This window comes from Peromyscus eremicus, chromosome 9 (genome assembly GCF_949786415.1).
Source record: "Peromyscus eremicus chromosome 9, PerEre_H2_v1, whole genome shotgun sequence".
Classification (NCBI taxonomy): domain Eukaryota; kingdom Metazoa; phylum Chordata; class Mammalia; order Rodentia; family Cricetidae; genus Peromyscus; species Peromyscus eremicus.
Window position 1 is genome coordinate 78,556,635 of NC_081425.1, and position 19,757 is coordinate 78,576,391.

Below are 19,757 nucleotides of genomic sequence, written 5' to 3' on the forward strand. Positions count from 1 at the left end.
TCAAATGTGAGTTGCACAATACAGATATCTTGTGTAGTAGAAGAATGGTGTTTTATGATTCTTCAGCTGCTTTGAGGATTAAGCTAACACAGGGAAAAGGAAGGCTGAAAGGCAGAGACAGCTGAGGGAAGCCACTAGTTAGATTCAAGCATAGAGCCACTAAACAAGAGCATAGGTTATGCTCTTCAGGATTCATCACAAGTAATTAGATGTTTGCTTTAAGCCAAAATTAGGCTGAATTAAAACAGGTTTATTATGCTGCGGTCTCCCCTTCAGGCAGTATTTAAAGAGAAAATGGAGAAAATTACAAATATACGGAGGAAAAAAGCTATGGTGGTCAGTTAGAAATGCCAAATGCAGAAGCAAGCCTTGCCCTGTCTGCTCAGACCTCCGCTGTTGCTCCCAAAGCTGGAAAAAGCCCTGCTCCTAAGCAGCGATGCTGGTGTTGCAGTCCCCAGCCAAGGGCTGTCTCCGTGAACTAGCCAAGAAGATGCAGGGAAACAGTATAAACTGTCACCAGTGTGGCCAGTGGGCGTTGTCTTCTAACAAAGGGAGGCCTGAGAAACAGTGGGTGCATTTAAAACATCTAAGGCCAGAGGCTTGTCTGAACTTCATGTATTTTAAGCATGAAAATCTCGATTTTCCTTACATCTATTTTATACCTAAGGAAGTAGTCTAAGGCTTGCTCATAAAGTTTATTTTAAATATTTTATTTTGTGTTTACAGCTCCCCCTCCCTCCCTCCACCAAATTAAAATATATTAAATTGTATATTGGGTGAGCCTCATTTGAACGAGGCTGTTCCTAATTAATCAACAGTCTTGATTTTTATTTTAATTTATGTATTTTGAAACAGCATCTCATGTAGCCTAGGCTGGCCTCAAACTCAGCATATAGCTGAAGATGACCTTGAACTCCTGCCCCTCCTGCCTTTGCCTCCTGGGTGCTGGGATTGATTACAAGTGTGCCCTACCTCACAGACATGATAGCGTGCTGGGGACTAAAGCTCTGCACGTGCAAGGCAAGCATACCAACTAAACTACATTGACAACTTAAGGTTCTCTTCTTTCTTCCTTTCTGTCTCTTTTTAGACGAAGGAGTAGAGCTATCACAGTTAATCATCCACAGAGTAAAAAGTGTAGGAGTCTGCCCCCAGTCCTCTTTTCCTTGGCTATAATAAACATAGCATATTTTACCAATATGATGATCTATCACTTCCCTCTTCCAAACAATGCTAAGAACTGGCTTGGTAGAGTAGTTTGACCTGTAGTTTCTTAATATTAAAGAATCTTTTAAAAATGTAATCACAGCTTCTTCTATGAACTGAAAAGTGCTAGCCATGTGAAGAAAGAAGACATAGATGGTGTTATACACATAGCTCTGCATATACACATGTGTACATAAACGTTTACATGCCTCTAAACTGAGTGCCTCAGCAAGAACATTTTTCAGGGCTGGACTTTGTAATAAATGAGTGTGCTCTACCGATTGAGACTCAAGTATATATATACCTCTCCTTTGAAGACCTTCTGTGCAGATATTATTCAAGAATCTTTTTTGGAGGTATTTGTCAAAACTGCTATGATAATAGCTTTGTCCTAATGAGCCCCAGTCTCTGTTTAAGGAATAATCGATAAAGTTCAAATTAATGTTCCATAATTCACATTACAATGCGCATGTAATTATTTTGAGATGAGGCAAACCCTATGCATTTAATTTACAGCTGTAATTAAGTAAACTTGTTTAATACTAATTAGGTGAGCCTAAAAGGATCATAGGTTTGTGTATTTAATTATCAAAGTACAATTAGCAACTGATTTCCACAAAGCTTTCTTATCTTGAGCGCAACACTGATCTCTACCCACATTACTGTTTTATCTTCATAGACCATCACTAAATTAAAATGCCTTATGCACTGTGCAGAATCTACTTGGTGATTTACCATCTGAAAGAATAGCCTTAAGAATATAGAAATTAGCTGGACATGGTGGCGCACACCTTTAATCCTAGCACTGGAGAGGCAGAGGCAGGAGGATCTTTGAGAATGAGGCCAGCTGGGACTACAAAGTGAGACTTTGCCGCCCCCCCCCCACGGCCACAAAAAATTATACATACATACATGCATACACACACATATACATATATATATATATATGGTCTGGAGAGGTGGCTCAGCATTTATAAACACACACTGCTTTTGTAGAGGACTCCAGTTTAGTTCTAAGCACCAATGTTGGGTGTGGGAGACCAGCTCCCACCATTTAAAAGGGTTCCTATGAGGAGGAGAGAGGAATAAGAAACTTTTAGATAGAAAGATAGTGAAGAGAAGAAAGACAGAAACACAGGATAGCTTCGGAAGGACCTGTATCAAAATTCAAGGGCCCCTCTGCCTCTTCAAAAGGACTTTTTATAACAATGCCAAGGGGTGGGGCAAAAGACCTCCCCCTTGCTAGATCAAAGCACATGGCACAGCCAAGTGTAGATCCTTCCAAACACCTAGTAACCACGCCCGTGGTCAAATCATCCCCTTATGCAGCCCTGCTGGGTAAAGCAAGCTCAGATTCTCGGACCCTGAGTAAGTTCTCACTAGGAAACCTCTGTGGGTATCTATAGTTGGGCAGTTCACAACCATTTGTAACTCCAGCTCCAAGACATCCTACACCCTCTTCTCTCCACCCCCTATGTTAAAACTTTTTAAGGATATGAATATTATGTTATCAAGGAAAAAAATCTTGATACCTATTTTTTAAATCTCTTAAATTCTGTCAATCAACATTTATTAGGTACCTAGTATACTAGGCTTCTTGCTATGTTTAAATTATTCTCATTTTGTTCTGCTAAATTTTTAAGTATATAACCAAAAAAAGAGTTATCTGATATCTACAGAGACTTCATAATAATTTTAGAATGTGCTAGATTAAGGTCCACATGTTCTACTTTTTCAATCCAACATATGCTTTAGAAAGTGTAAAGGCAGGGTTGGAGATTTAGCTCAGTGGTAGAGTACTTGCCTAGCAAGCACAAGGCCCTGGGTTCGGTCCTCAGCTCTGGAAAATTAAAATAAATAAATAAATAAAAAATAAAAATAAAAAAAACAAAGAGGGTATAAAGGCTAGTGTCCATGACTACCCTGAAGTTCTAAGGACCTCTCTGTCTTAACCTTGAGGCAGAAAGCCCCTGATGCACAGAGCATGCTCCCCTCACTTCCACAGTATGAAGGGTGTGCCACCGCTGTCTAGAAATGTGGGCCTCCCCCTTTAGACGCTCAGACTCACCTAACCAGCTTCTGGTGAGCAGCTGCTATGGGTAAGTGGGATATAATGGCTAACACTTATATTGTGATTTACAGCTCACACGGAGCATTTACTCATACTGCCTACAAGTGTTAAAACAGATAAACAAGCCTGGCGGTGGTGGCTTTAATCCCAGAACTCTGGAGGCAGAGGCACGCGGATCTCTGTGAGTTCGAGGCTAGCCTGGGCTACAGAGCGAGTTCCAGGACAGCCAGGGCTATTACACAGAGAAACCCTGTCTTGAAAAACAAACAAACAAACAAAAACAGCAGATGAATAAAGCAGGGCCAGATAGTGTAGGCATGTGTGTACATATTAGGAGGCTGTGGCAAGAGAGGCCTCAAGTGTAAGGATAGTGTGGGCTAAATAGTGAGACCTGTCCCCCAAAATGGGGAGAGAAGGAAACAGAGAGAGAGGAACAGACTGATTCCTGTACTGGGAAGCGCCCCTTTGTTATTTGGGGTACTCCTGGGTGAGCTCCTTAGTACACCAAAAATGATTTTTTTTTTTGCACTACTTTGTTTTTCCTAAGAATTGACTAGCATGACACAATTTTTTTTCTGTCTAGATATAAGCAGTGACAAGACTTCATACCACACAATTAAGGACAAGAGCCTTACAATACTAACCGTGATAGCCCAGCCAGTTTATATATGGTTTCTGGGTCATCTAAAGAAGTATAAATAGTGTTGTGGTTTGTGAACAGGCCACATCTAGCAGTGCCATTTGCATAGACTAGAATATAAATAGTGTGCTCTGAAGCTCGATGACAGTGTTCCTAAAACTGTCTCCCATCTTCCTCCAGCTCAGAAATAAAGATACTGATTCTTGTATCATTTGATAGAACATCAGTAGTTTGGTATAACTAGCAAACTAAAGGATTGGCACCTAATGGCTTCTGGTTTCTTGAAGAAATAACTGTGGCTTAAGAAGAGCAGTAGGGGCTGGGCAGTGGTGGCGCACGCCTTTAATCCCAGCACGTGGGGACGCAGAGACAGGTGGATCTCTGTGAGTTCGAGGCCAGCCTGGGCTACAGAGCAAGATCCAGGACAGGCACCAAAGCTACACAGAGAAACCCTGTCTCGGAGGAAAAAAAAAAAAAGAAGAAGAAGAAGAAGAGCAGTAGGAATTTAAAACTTCCCATTGTTTTTTTGTTGTTGTTGTTTGGTTGTTTGGTTTTGGTTTGGTTTTTGGTATTTTTTTAATTGGGGGCATGCGGGTGGTGTGCATGTGGAGGTCAGAGGACGAATTGCAGGAGTCAGTTTTCTTCTTCCACCACGAGGATCCTGAGGGTCAAACTTAGGTCTTCAGTCCTGGTGGCAAGTTCTTTTACCCACTGGCCAAAGAGTGAATGATGTTTGAGGAGGGATACAGAAGCACCAAGCTGGAGTAATCCAGTTCTTGCAGGAATTGCCAGCAATTGGAACAGCACTGGATAACAAATACCAGCTTCTACGCAGGTCATCATCTTTTAATAGGGTTCTGTTGTTCGTCTTAACCTCCTGGGAGACACTGAAAAGCCCGAATTAGGGAGTGACGTTGTTCTCTTTGTGGTTTTTGGTTTGTGAGATGAGCTCTCACCCTGAAGTCACCAGGGAGCCCAAGTGGTCTTCAACTTCATGTCAGTCCTCCTGCCTCAGTCTCCAGGTACTGGGATAATAGGTGTGCACCTCCACCCCCGGCTTAATGGGGGGTCCATTGTCCAGGGGTACCCATGCTCTCCTAGAGGAGGATGTCCCTGTTCTGTAACATTCTTGATTACATCTTGAGTGAGATGAAGAAATATCACATGAGAGATTCCAGAAAAGATACCCTACTCTGGCTTGGAAAACTGACCCTTTTTGTTAAGTTTTATGCCAGGAGAAAACATAAATGGGTGTTATATGGCTAGATTTTTTTTCTAATGAATAATAACTAGCTTCTCCTGCCCTTTCTTACAAATGAGTTCTAGTGCTACAAACCTACTCTTCTCTCTGCTTCTATCACTGTGGATGGGGTACTTCCCCACCCCACTGTGGATGGGGTGTTTTGATCCTGACCAGAAAGAGATCCTAGATCTGGAGCAGTTGTGCCATTGGTATAAACAATCCTACCATACGTGATTCCATGCTGCCAAGGGTGGCATCACTCGGTTTGGTGAAATCAGGAGTGTTTGTTGTATTATTATTATTATTATTATTATTATTATTATTATTATTATTATTTAACATAGGGTCTTTTTCAATAACCAAGGCTGGCCTCAGACTCAGTCTATATCTCCTAGCAATCCTCCTTCCCTAGCATCTTGAGTCCCAGGATTACAGGCATGAGCTGCTATACCTGCACCTCACTTAGATTTGAGGAACATTTTATACATGCAGAGTCAGCCATATGAGAAGGCTGCAGCACACCACTGCACAATTAATAGAAATGGGTGAGTGCTATTCATAGCAACATGAAGGAATTTCAAAAATGTGCTAAAAGTGAGCCTAGGTCAGAAGCCAGATATAAAGAAAGATGAGTGCATTTACTCGAATTTAGGACAAGCACTGATTTGTTTTGTGTGTTGCAGGTTTTGTTTTCAATCTCTCTTGTGTGTGTTTATGTTGATCCTTACCTCCTACCTTGTTTAAAGCAGGTGTCTTCTAGAGAGTCTGCTCTTTCCACTTCCCATCTCATGCTATTAGGTCAATGAGATGGTTCAGCAAGTAAAGGCAATTGATGACATTACCTGTGTAAAGGTGGTTAAAGGGTAAAGGTGGTTCAAAGGACCCACTGTACAGACTTGAACTCTGACTTCCACATGAGCACCATGATGTATCTATACATCATGCTCTGCACACAGGAAGGAAGGGAGGAAGGATGAAACCTGTGCTCCTGTGTCCAGCCTTACGTTGATTCTGGAGACCCAAATTCAGACCCTCAAGATTGTGCAGCACCGGGCGGTGGTGGCACATGCCTTCAATCCCAGCACTCAGGAGGCAGAAGGTGGATCTCTGTGAGTTCGAGGCCAACCTGGTGTACAGAGTGAGTTCCAGGACAGGCACCAAAACTACACAGAGAAACCCTGTCTCGAAAAACCAAAAAAAAAGATTGTGCAGCGACTGATTTACCCACAGAGCCATCCTCCTGGCTCCATGGGGACAGAACTTAGAAAGGTGGCTTTTTGGTTTTTCTTTTTGTTTGAATGGGAGTTGGCTCTGAAAGGACACAGAGAAATTTTCAGAGTGGTAAAAATATTTGTTACATTGGCCATAGACCTTTCTGCAGTGAGGTATATTCCATACCTGCCAGTGTGACAGCCAAGCAGCCACCTGTGGCTCCCGAGCACTTGCGGCCCTAATGCACCCAAATCATTTAGTAGTTAGCAGCTGCTGCACTAGGCAACATGGCTCTAGATCTTGATGTGCAGATAGACTACACAAGTGTATGTATCTGACAAGAGCTAGAGTGTTCATTTACAATGTCTATATTTTTTTAGTCCAGTGTAGTGGGACATGACTATAATCTTAGCTCTTAGGAGGCTGAGGCAAAAGGATTTCTGTGAATTCAAGGCCAGCCTGGGCTACATAGTGAGGTTTCAGACCAACTAGGGTACATAGCAAGATACTACCTAAAAAAGAAAAAAAGAGAAAGAGATTTATGCATTTTGCAGTATATAAATTAAGCCTCAGTATAAAAAGATGTTGGGGGAGGGGACTTTAGTTGTAACCATTTAAAACAACAGCAAGAGAACAGACATTGTGGAATACATATCTAATCATATCACTCAGGATGCTGAGGCAGGAGGATCACATATTTGAGGCAGTGTGAACACATACCTAGCAAGACTGTCCAGAAAAAAATTTTTTTTTCAAAATTAGGACTGAAGAGATGGCTCAGTGCTTAAGAGTACTTACTGCTCTTGCAGAGGACACAAATTTGTCCTAGTACCTCCAACTCCTTAAGGGTTTGTTTACATTTTTATTTATTTATTTATTTAATGTGCATTGGGTTTTGCCTGCATGTGTGTCTGTGTGAAAGTGTCAGATCCCCTGGAACTGACAGTTGTGAACTGCCATGTGGGTTCTGGGAATCAAACCTGGGTCCTCTGAAAGAGCAGCCAGTGCTCTCAACCATCAAGCCATCTCTCCAGTCCTCCTTAAGGATTTTGACACCCCTGATTTGCACGGGTACTTGCACTCACATACACATGCTCACACACAAACACACACAATTAAAAAATATTTTTTTTAATTTGAAAATCAGGTGAGTATGATGGTTTGTAATCCCAGCACTTCATAAGTGTAGGAAAGAGAATCAGAAACTCAAAGTCATTCTTGACTACATAGCAAGTTCAGAACTATTCTGGACCATAAGAGAGCCTAACTCCAAAAAAAAAATTGTTTTAATAAAATGAAAAATGATGTTGAATACATGCTCATAATCCGAGCTTTTGAGAGGTAGAGGCAGGAAGATCAGGAGTTCAAGGTCATTCTCAACTATATTATCAAATTCTATACTAAGCCTGAGCTACATATGGCTCAAAAAACAAAGAAAAAAAATGAAGAAAAAATGAGCAACACCTTCAGTGACAGGAACAAAGAAGCAGTTTCTGTAGCCTTTGTTCTCATAAACTCCAACCACATATGTAGTAGTTTGTCAAAGCTCATAAATAGAAATAAGAGAGCATGGCATGCATCCTAGAAAGAGGAGCCTAGTGTCTCAGAGCAGCAGGCCTTTCTCTGGGTGGTGTGGGAGCTGAGTTAAGAGTGTCCAGACTGGCTTTCCTTCATCACAGGGTCTTCTGTTTCAAAATTCCCAAATCAAGTATTGCTCATTTTCGAGAGCTGAGTGGAGGGCAAGTAGGAAATGGTGATTTGCTTCTCAGCAGAGGTTGTAAAGCAGTCATTACTGCTCGTTTGTGGGATAGAAATATCAAGGCAGCATCCTTGTAACAATTACATCTTTCAGTCATTCCTCAGTACAAATAAAAAATAACAATTTCAAGGGTTGAGATGTAGCTCAGCAGAGATGCTTTCCTAGCATGTGCACAGTGCTGGGTTTGATTCCCAGCACTGCATAAATCCAGACCTGGTGGTGCACATCTATAATCTCTGCACATGGGCGATGTGGGCGAGACAATCAGGAGTTCAGAGTCATCCTTGGCTACATGAGACTCAGAGAGAGAGAGAGAGAGAGAGAGAGAGAGAGAGAGAGAGAGAGAGAGAGAGAGAGAGAGAGAGAGAGAGAGAGATTTAAGCTAGCAAAATAGTAAAGATAGAACTGACACTTTAGATTACTTGATTTGTTAAACTAAACTAGAGAAGTGTACTATAGTGATGTACCACATATTCAAGATCATTCAGAAAAATGTTCACAGTATACTAGATTCTAGGAAATAATCAAAAGTGAAACACAGACCCCAGGCTCTAGGAGCTTAAATTCTAGCAAGAACGAACATTCTAAAAAATGTAAATTGAGCACCTACTTCATAGTAGATACAGAATTTGGTTCTGAGGATAAGATTAAGTCCTGATTCCCTACCTACAGGAGCTTAGATTTTATTCGGAAAAAAAATACTTGGAAATAATACAATCCATGCTTTCACAGATGTATCTGAAGGTTACAAATGATTGCATAAAAGGAAGGAATTGATACTGCCTGGAGATTAGAGACTTACAGGCAAGAGAATATGCACCACCTGGAATTTGGAATGAAGAGAAGAGACTACCAAACAATATATTTGATGTGTATACGTGACATGTTTAGGGAAATCACAGGTGTGACCAAGGAGCAGCCACAGGGCTAGGGAAAGGCAAGAGATGAAATTTGAACAGTAGGCTGAATTCACGTCCTGCGGTAATGCCTCCTTCAAGAGAGAAGCACTAATGCCTCTGCTTCCAATCATCCCAGCACTAAGCCTTCACAGGGAGATTGTGAGTTGGAGGGCAGCAAGGCCACCTAACAAGACCTCTCTCAAACCAGAGACAAAAAGAGACAAGCAGCAGCAACAACAGAAAACCTGTAGAGAACCACTGAAAGGGAATAAAGCCGTCAGATGTGTGCTCAAGAAAAAGCCCTGTGTTCTTTCAGCAAATACCTACTTAGTATCTGTAATCATACAGTATGCATGCTAGGCAGAGCTCTGGATGCCAGGAATCACCAGGGAGATACTTACCTTTTCTTTCGTAGGCAGCCAAATGTTGTGCCTATTCCTCCAGCTGATTAAATGAAGATTGGGAACATCAAAGTTAAGCAACCTATGAGCTAAGCTAGTAGAGGAAACAGTTTCTTATGGATAAGACAGTGCAGTGCAATTCATATAAAAACGGAGAGAAGTCGGGCGGTAGTGGCACAAGTCTTTAATCGCAGCACTAGGGAGGCAGAGGCAAGGGGATCTCCGTGAGTTCTACAGAGAGAGGTCCAGGACAGCCAGTGGTGTTAGACAGAGAAACCCTGTCTCAAAAAAAACCAAAAACCAAAAAAAAGAAAAAGAAAAAGCAAGTTGAACTCAGCTGGTGCATAGTAAGTTTAAAGTGATTTGGTTCATTTAATAAACCTTAATATTAAAAGTATCAAAATTTTTCTTTTTTTTTTTTTATTTGATGTTTTCAAGACAGGATTTCTCTATATAACAGCCCTGACTGTCCTAGAACTCACTCTGTAGACCAGGCAGGCCTCGAACTCACAGAGATCTGCCTTCCCTTACCTTCCAAGTGCTGGGGCTAAAGGCGTGTACCACCACTGCCCAGCTTTCAGGTTTTGTCTTAAGGAAACAAAGACTACATGGTGCTGGAGAGATGGCTCTGCAGTTAAGAGCACTGACTCCTCTTCAGAGGACCCCACGCTTGGTCCCAGCAGCCACGTGGAGGCTCACAACATCCTTAACTCCAGTTCCAAAGTCCAACACCTTTTTCTGCCCTCTATTGGCATCTGTATGCATGCAGTATCCATAAACTCACCCAGAGGCACATACACACAAATAAATAAATGTTTTTAAAGAAATGCACACCAAACACAAAGAAGAATAAGATTTGAGAGCACTAATTCCAGCTCTCACTGTTGTGGTGGTGGTGCTTTAATCATTTCTACTGCAAACTTCTTGTTTTTGTTTTTTGTTTTTTTCCAGACAGGGTTTCTCTGTAGCTTTGGAACCTGTTCTGGAACTCACTCTGTAGCCCAAGCTGGCCTTGAACTCAGTTCCACCTGTCTCTGCGTCCCGCGTGCTGGGATTAAAGGCATATGCCACCACTGTCCAGTGAAAACTTCTTTTTTAAGCTGTAGTAAGTAGGGATAAGACCCAGGGCCTTAGCTGAGCATGGTGGCACATGCCTTTAGTCCCAGCACTCCAGAGCCAGAGGCAGAGGCAGATGGATCTATGTGAGTTAGAGGCCAGCCTGGTCTACAGAGTGCATTCCAGGACAGCCAGGACTACACAGAGAAACTCTGTCTTGAAAAACAAACAAATAAAAGACCTAGTGCCTCCCACATGCCCAACCACTAAACTACATCCCTAGCCCTTGCGAAACTATTTCATATTCTAATTAACCTATTTGCTCTCTTACCTGCCTACATCCAGCACTGAAAATCCACATTAATGAGAAGAAAACGTGAACAGAGAATTTGCTACAAACAATAATATATAGTTAAATAATCTGCAAGGTTAAGCTGGAATTTGCTTTGTTTATTCCTTAGTTCTTTGAGAAAGAGCCCCCACAATGTAACCTTAAACTTGAAATCCTCTGCCCCAGTCTCCTGAGTTGCTAGGATTACGGCTGTGCATTTCCATGTCTGGCTTAGAAACAGCAATTTTAGGTGAGACCTGGATCCCCTATGTCTCTATGTCTCAATTTAAGACAAGTGATTCTTTTCATGTATTTCAAAGGGACTTTGTGTGCTTAGTATGTGCCAGTTTTTCCTCTTAGTGCTTTATACATACTGATATAGTGTGTGCATGTGCATGTGTGTGCAGACACACACACACACACACACACACACACACACACACACATACACCAATTAAAAAAACACCTTGAAATGTTTTTAAAAATAAAAACATTTTATTTACTATTTTTTGGTATACACGGTGTGTGTGGAACTCAGAGAGCAATGAGAACTTGTGGGAGTTTGTTCTCTGCTTCTACCACATTCTACCATATGGATTCGGGGGTAGAATTCACGTCATCAGGCTTGGCAGCGATGACCTTTATCCACTGAGCCATCTTGCCAGCCCCAGTTGTCTTGTTTCTAACCCTGAAGAAATTGGAGAGCAGAGAGAGTGAAGACAAAGCTGAATGACTTGTGGTCCTGCACAGCCTGACTCATCTTTTCTTATCTATGGAGTTTTAGCAATTTAGTCCAGCTTAGTTATCAGGATCAGGGTTGGGGGAATTTCACTTTCAATTAACTGCTGTATAATGCTTCATCAAAACCTGTTGTAGTAATCCCACAAATGGCAGCAGTATTGCTTAAGTAGTGACCTGAAATCGAGTCTCCACTTCTTTCTCGTTCATTCTGTCCCTGAGAGCTGCCTTTCCCATAAGCCCCTAGGCAGCTGACAACCTGTGAGCCTCGGTGTGTTTGTTTATAAAGTCAGCTAACAGCACTCAACTTGTGGGACCGCCATGGACATGGCATGAGGTGGGGTATACGGCACTTAGTGCAACGTGATTTCACTCTAGAGACCATAGTTGCCTCCCATCATCCAGTGCATCAAATCCAAACTTGACTTTCAAAGTCTCTAGAAATTGCCAGACTCTAGCTGTCTTACAGGACAGAAATCCACTGCTCTATCCATCCCCCTTAAGCATGCACAACTTCTTTTCCTCTCTTCGTTATCCACAGAATGAAGAGTTCAAAATTCGATTGAGTCTCTTCTCCATGAAACCGTGTGAGTTAGCTGGACACATCTTGTTCCTTTCCTCCCTGTGAGCTCCTGTAGCAGTTACAGTGGGTGTTCGGTGGTGTGGTAGTTCAAAGATTCTCACACAGCCCCGGTCTCCTTGCATGCTTTTAAGCAGTCTGAGGAGGTGGATCAAATCTGAATATTTCTCCTGTGTCACATCTCCTCCAAAGAACCTAGCAGAGTATAAAGAGCGTTCAGCTATTGTTCACTAAGTATTTGTTGCCTGATTGAAGAAAGTAAGCTCCTACCTTATAAAAGGATATGTTAGATTTTTTTCTTTACAGTGCTTCATCACATAAACATGTAATATATACAATGACTATAGAAAATAGGTATCTTTTACCAAACTTTCATAGTTTTGGGGTGGGGATTAGTAGCTAATCCCTGTAAGTTCCAGGCCAGCCTGGGCTATATAGCAAGAACCTGGCTCAAGGGGGAAAAAAAGAAAAGGCAGTAGCTTCCATCCACAGACATGAGGTTTTGTAAGTCTGCCCACTTTTCTGAATTATTGAGAAAAATGTAATTTATTCTTTTCTAAGTATACTTCCCTTAACAGTTTGGGTTTCCCCAAGATTTTTTTCTGTCTGTAGCCCTGGCTGTCCTGAAACTCACTCTGTAGACCAGGCTGGCCTTGAACTAAGAGATCCTCCTGTCTCTGCCTCCCAAGTACTGGGATTAAAGGCACGTGTCACCACACCTGGCTGGTTTTCCCAAGATTTGGGGCATCCATGATCTTTCTTCTTGCCATGGCTGCTTGTCAGCCATGTGTCTGGCCCCCATCCCAGCTTAAAATGGGATGGCTCTTTTCCCTTCGCTCTACTCTCAGGCAGCTTTTAAGACCCCCAGGTTGCCTACCATTGGGTGTTTCTTTCAAATTCTAGTAAAATTGTCCTTGAGCTTCAAAAACAAATTTAAAAAAAAAAAAAGCAACAATAAAAACAGACATTTGGGCCAGGCTCTGGTAGTGCATGCCTTTAATCCCAGCTCTCGGGAGGGAGAGGCAGGCAGATCTCTGTGAGTTCAAGACCAGCCTGGTCTACAGAGTGAGTTCCAGGACAGCCAGAATTACACAGAGAAACCCTGTCTCAAAAGAAACAAACCAAAACAAGCATTTGTACTCACTGTACTCCAGGTACAGAGCCTGCCTTACGTTTAACACAGCTAGCCCATCAAGCTGGGCTGTTGCTGGCCCACAGCCTCTGCACTTCAGCCCTTCCTCCTTATCACGAAAACAGCATTTCCTCAGCTAAACTCAGACCACACATCTTAACTTTCCTGCTCTGTCATGCTGCTCTTGATGCACTGTTTTACTGTTTCTGAGACATAACTCAGTAGATGTCTTATTCTTTCTTTTGTTACTTGAATAGTTAGCGCCTGCCCTGATAGCATGTGGGCCCCATAAAAGCCAGAGTTTGGTCCGCACCATTGACATGTCCGTGTTCAGTCTCTAGTACAGCCCCAGACATGAGACAGTCTTTTAATTAAATAATCCTTTGTATTAAATAAAGGAGCTGAGTCCAAACCAAACATAAATCACAGTTGGTTTTAGACCAACATTCCCACCATTCTACTCAGCCTGCTTCTCAGGAAAGACTTATACCTTGAGAACTACGGGAAGAATTGATGTTCAAGATAATGACATTCAAATGTGCTGTAAGAGCTTCTATTCTCAAAGAAAATTTTCATTGAGTTCCATAAATTAATTAAAGCAGGGATGTCATGGAATATTAATATATTATGTTAATACATTTAGAAAAATTTCCAACCAAAAAGACTTTCTGCTTTTTCTTTAGTTAACCAGAAAATTAAATTAACTCAGAGCTCCTCATTCCCCAAAGTCCTTGTTAATTAGGATTGTTCTATAAATCTCTATTATTAGAAGAGTTTGTCATCTGTTTCATTACCCTGTTTATTAGGGCAGTCTGAGCAGGGTGTCTTTGCTCATATCCTGATGTGTGCGTCCTAGTGAGAAGAAGCATTTCCTGCCTCCTTGTTTCTTCCCTATTCGTTAAGGCACATTTCATGCTATTAGTATAACAACTTGGTTTATTTGTGTCAGTTCCCTGGGTAAAGTAGGAATGATACCATTGACTTGGCTATTAAATATAATAATTAAATTCAAGTGGTGTTAAAGATAAAAGCTTGAATGCTTTGCAGCATTGTGTGTGATAAAGAGAGATTTAAAATAGCCTGCAAGTCCATCAGTGAAGGACCGGGAAATAAGTGATCGTGTGTCCATACAATTGACTATAATGCAATAGTACAATATAAAGGCATCCTCTCTTTAGTAGTTTAGAAAGAGCTTCATGTGTTCAGAGTAGCCTGGATATTATGATATCTTTTTAATACCTCCAGTAAGACATCACATATCACACAACTCACTCATTTCAAGTATATATTCTAAGAGTTGTTCTTATGTTGACAGTTGTGCAATCATTACATTAACCAATTGTGAACATTTTTATTACTAAAAAAAGATACTCTATGAACATTTGCAGTCAATCCCAACTTCTCAACCTCACACCACATACCACTATCCTCTCAGCCTAGTCCTTGTAAGCTCCTTTGTTTATTTGTTTGTGACAATCTCACTATGCAACCTGGGCTGTCCTGGAGCTAGCTATATACACTAGGCTGACCTCAAACACACAGCGATCCACCTGCCTCTGCCTCCCAAGTACTCGGGTCAAAGGCATGCGCCATCATGCCTGGCTTTGCAAGCTCTTAGATAGAAGTATTTGATCAGAACATAGAGAATGGCTCATGTGTGGAGGTCAGAAAACAACTTGTAGGAGTCAGCTTTCTCCATCCATTCTGCAAGACACAGGGAACTCAGGTCATCAGGCTTGGTGGCAAGCTCCTGTAACATCGAAAACATCTTGCTGGCCCACTCTGTGTTTGGGAGAAATTTTTTTGTGTGTTTAGTTGTTTTATGCATATGTGAATGTATATGTGTGTGCCTGTGGAGGTTAGGAATCCACCTTAGGTGGTTTTCCTGGGGAACCATCTTCCACTTCGTGTGTGTGTGTGTGTGTGTGTGTGTGTGTGTGTGTGTGTGAGAGAGAGAGAGAGAGAGAGAGAGAGAGAGAGAGAGAGAGAGAGAGAGAGAGAGAGAGAGAGAGAGAGATTGAGAAGTAGAGATACTTATTTTGGTTTTGACCACTTAAAAGTAACTATAATCAACCTAGTGGCAGCCTATGAGAAAATATCAGAAGGTATTTCTTACCTCCTGTCCTGCTACATACACACCTTTAATCCCAGGATTAGGAGGCAGAGGCAGGAGAATCAATGCTAGCCAGACCTACATAGTGAGTTCCAGGGCAGCCATGGCTACACAATGAGACCCTTTCTAGGGGAGGGGGAGTATTTCTTTTTGTTTTATCTTGTTTTGTTGTGCATTTTTTGTTGTGTTTTGTTCCTGGCTGAATTTAATTAGGATTGTTTGCATGATCATGAGGGTAGGGTATCACGAGAGCATGGTAACTTGCCAGCAGCTGTACGCCGCTGCAGAAAATGAGTCCCCCACTCTCCAGGAACCACGACTACCTATAGCTCTTCAGAGACTGGGTGGGGCCTCTGATCCCTTCCCCCACACACACATTGTTTTTGTGTGGGTTTTTGTTTGTTTGATTTAGTTTGTTGGTTTGTTGTTTATGTGTGTACGGGGAGGGTTGAGACTGGGTCTCAGTATTGTAGTCTTGTTTGCGCTGGAACTCACAGAGATCCACCTGCCTCTGCCTCCCAGGTGCCAGGATTAAAGACGTGTGCCACCACTGCCAGCTCTGTTTTGTTTTTTAGGTTTTGTGTTTTCTGTGTTTCTCAGTGGGTGAGGGGCGGTGTACACGTGTAGAGGTCTGAGGACAACTCTGAGGAGTTATTTCTCCCCTTCCATCTTGTGACTACAGGATCTCTCCTGGTTTTGCCCCCTGGCCCATCAGCTTGCTCCCAGTAGGAGTGCTGGCTTTTTATGGGTTTCAGAGATCAAACTCAGGCCTCCTGTTTGCCAGACAAACCCTCTACCAGCTGAGCCCTCTCCCTAGCCCCCGATTTTCTACAGTTATTACCCAAAGTATTTTACGGACATGTCTTATTATTACTAATGTAACCCCGTTGTTAACAGTAACTGTCATTAACGTCCCTCACTCTCCTTAGTCAGTGTCAGTTTGTTCTATGTTTGTTGTTCATTCCCTGGAGAATGTGTCTTGTACTTGAAAGTAATAAAGCCAGATTTCTCTATAAATATTTATGGTATAGACCTTTTCTTAAATCAGACTGCAGCCCTTTCCCAATTATTTCTAATAAAGTCTGCTTGCATCTCTTTTATTTTTCTCTGCCTGTGCAACTGTATGTACTGCATGCTCCCTAGAAACACAAACCTCTATATTTATACCATAACATCCAATTAATTACAATCCTGTTAACGGCCATGTAGGCTCTAGAGTTACAAAGTGTGCAAAGTTTAGTTGCTTCAAATTTTTGGTTTGTTTTTGAAACAAGGTTTTACTGTGTAGCCCAGCTGATCTTAAACTCATTGGTATAGCCCAGGCTGGCCCAGGCTGGCCTCTGGGATCCTCCTGACTCAGCATTCCAAGTGCTAAGATTACGTTCATGAGTTATCTTACCAGTGTCCGTTAGAATTGGATTCCAGGTTTTTAACATCCAGGGTCGTCCAGTCTTTTGTCACTGCAGTACGACCTTGTCCTCTGCAAATGTGCTGGGTCACTGTGCTAGCTGTGCTGGGACATATGAAGTCCATGAGGCCACAGGCTGGAGCCGCTTGACAACATGCTCACTGACTAGCTCAGGACTCGAGTCCTGTTGAATATCAGCATTTCTGAGAAGATCAATTTCACTGGTTAGTTTTATGAGAAAAAGTCTCACTTCGTAGCCTAGACTGGCCTCCGACCCAAGATCCTCCTACCTTTAATCTCTGCAGCCCTGTGACTACAGCATACTTTACCACACTCACTCAGGAGGATCATTTTTGCTTCAACATATCTGTGTCTCTTGTGTTAAATCTCTCTTTGAGCTGGAATGGAAATGCACACCTGTAATCCCAGACCTTGGAGGATGAGATATTCAGGAAGGAAGCACTGCCACTTGGCCAGTCTGTAAAGTCTGGCCCTGTCCTGGTAACAACAAAAGGAAGGATCTCGTTATAGGCCACGCTGGCCTCCAACTCCTAATACTAGCTTCTGCCTTTCCTCCCTGAGTGCTGGGATTGCACTCATATGCTACACACCGGCACACATGTGCAAAGCAGGCACACACCTTAATTCTTAAGACCTTTTCTCAGTAAGATCTCTCTTAAGGTTTTAAGATCTCCTACTTCCTCTTTGCTCTGAGGTGAGATTGAAGTTTGCAAGTCATTAGCTAAGTCTGTCTCCATAGGATGCAAATTTGTGACTTCAGAAGTTCAATAAGTCCAATAAGGAAACACTATGCAATTATTTGCAGATGTCTTCCTGGCCAGATTTCATCAAAGTACTCCACAGCTGTCATGGGCCAAGCTTAGAGTCCTGGATGAGGTTCCTCTGTAGGGAGAAGGGCAAGCCTTCCTCTTGACCATACTGTTCCCACTGTTCTGCCTGTGCATTCTGTGTTAGCTGCTGGACAGTTGGCAGAAGATGACTAGATTAGGTGATCTGTAATAAACCAACTATAAAAGCAGTAATCCTTGACATGGACATGAAGTGTGCCATTGTGATTTTTCTGTAGAAAGGTACTCAAGACTGATTATTTACATTTTAAAATGTGAAGCTCTTTCAGTGGATCCAAGATTTATTTCACTGCCAGCAACCCAAGCAAGCTTGAAGATTACTAGGGCTCATGATCTAGTCCACTTACTTCCTTTAGCTCACAGTTTCTGTTCAGTCACTTGAACTGTCCAAAGAAAGAGTGCTGCTACCATTTCCAGTCGCTCCCAGGAACATGAACTATCTGGGTGCGGCTTTAGTAAGACACACACTCCATCTTAATGTTGAAAATTACAGGAAGTGTTGCTTTGCACCTTGGTTCCCAAGGCCGCCGGTACAGAATACAGGCTAATTTCTCTGAGTAGCCGAAACTCCAGGAGTGTCAAGCTTTGCCGGGTAATCTTATTATGTACTGAGCATTACAAAGAGAAGTTAGTCTGCCTTTCTTCTACTTTCATTACAGAAAATGACGTCACTGCTTTTGCTGTCTTGGATCAAAACCAGAAAGAAATCGTTGACACCAATGGAGCCGGAGATGCATTTGTTGGAGGTACAGATTCGCTTATTCCATGTTTACTCATAAGTCAAACATCCTAACCCTGGTCTCCAGCCAAAAGCCAAAACTTACTGATTTCACAACCTTTTGTTTCTTTTTTTTAAGTAACTGACTCCTGGTGCTTCTTCCATCTGCTGCCATCTTTGTATTACAAGGAGATTTTACTACAGGAAGGCTATGTGTTTGGCAAAGATCATCAGAGTAGTTGTGTCAGAACAGTGCATAAACAAGTCACAGCAGGTAGAGTAGATCGTCCATCAGGCCTCTGTGGCTGATAGTGCGTGCGTGCGTGCGTGCGTGCGTGCGTGCGTGTTACTTAGGAAGGGTTACTAATTTTATTAATTCAGGCTCAGTAAGAAGGAACAAATTTGAGCCGGGTGTGGTGGTGCAGGCCTTTAATCCCAGCACTCAGGAGGCAGAGGCAGGAGAATCTCTGAGTTAAACAGTTCCAGGACAGCTAGGGCTACACAGAGAAATCCTGTCTCGAAAAACAAATAAAACAAAGGAGCAAATTTGATACGGATGAAATCATTTGGGGAGTAAATACTCAAAAGTGAGATCAGAACAGGTCGGTTTTGAATTCTAAATTACTCTAAGTTCAGGGTAGTTAAGCCAGGCTATGTCTCTAGAAAGCTTTAGAGCCTGCGTGCCAGCCCACAGGAGTCTCTCCTGGTAAATGAGACAAGACTAAAAACAGTTTGAAGGACAGTGGGGATGACTGTTACCACCTTCTACTGAAGGGTGATGTGAATCATGGGAAATGCTAAATCTGTGGATGCTTGTAATGTAGCATTTCTTTGAAAGTATTATTTCACTTTAATAATCTTTTTACCAATGAAAGTGTTTCATTTTTCTTTCTCTGAAATTTCTTATATCCAGTCTTTAGGGTATAAACAGGTACCCATACCTCATTTTCTCTTTTCTTTGATGCAGTGAGCTTTTATCATTATTCTTTCTTATAACGTTTATTATGTGTGGATATATGTTGCACTTACACAAACACATGTGCCACTGTGTGCAAGTGAAGGTCGAGGACAACCTTTGGAAGTCAGTTCTGCTTTCCAAACCTAAGTGCCAAGGACCAGCTAGTATCATCAGGCTTAGCAGGAAGCTCCTTCTGAGGTATCTCACTGACCCCTGTAGTCTTTGGCAAAGTGCGAACAGTAGACAATATCCCATTTCATGCTTGGTTTGGGTTTCTTTGCACTGAAAGGCTTCATCAGTGATAATATTAGAGTAATCTACAGCTAATTTTCTTATTCCATATTCTTCAGAGCTGTAAATCTTTGTAAGCTAAAAATATTTTATTCAGAATTAAGCCTTACTGCATAATACATTAAGGAAACC

General features: G+C 42.0%; 1 protein-coding gene across 2 annotated transcripts in view; it reads left to right on the forward strand.

Annotated features, from left to right (window-relative positions):
* Positions 1–19,757, forward strand: part of Adk (adenosine kinase) — a 408,688-nt gene that overhangs the window by 365,461 nt on the left and 23,470 nt on the right. For both annotated transcript variants that reach the window (XM_059273845.1, XM_059273846.1), the window contains exon 10: positions 18,318–18,404. In XM_059273845.1, the coding sequence (XP_059129828.1) occupies positions 18,318–18,404 (87 nt within the window). The remainder of the gene's footprint in view (positions 1–18,317; positions 18,405–19,757) is intronic.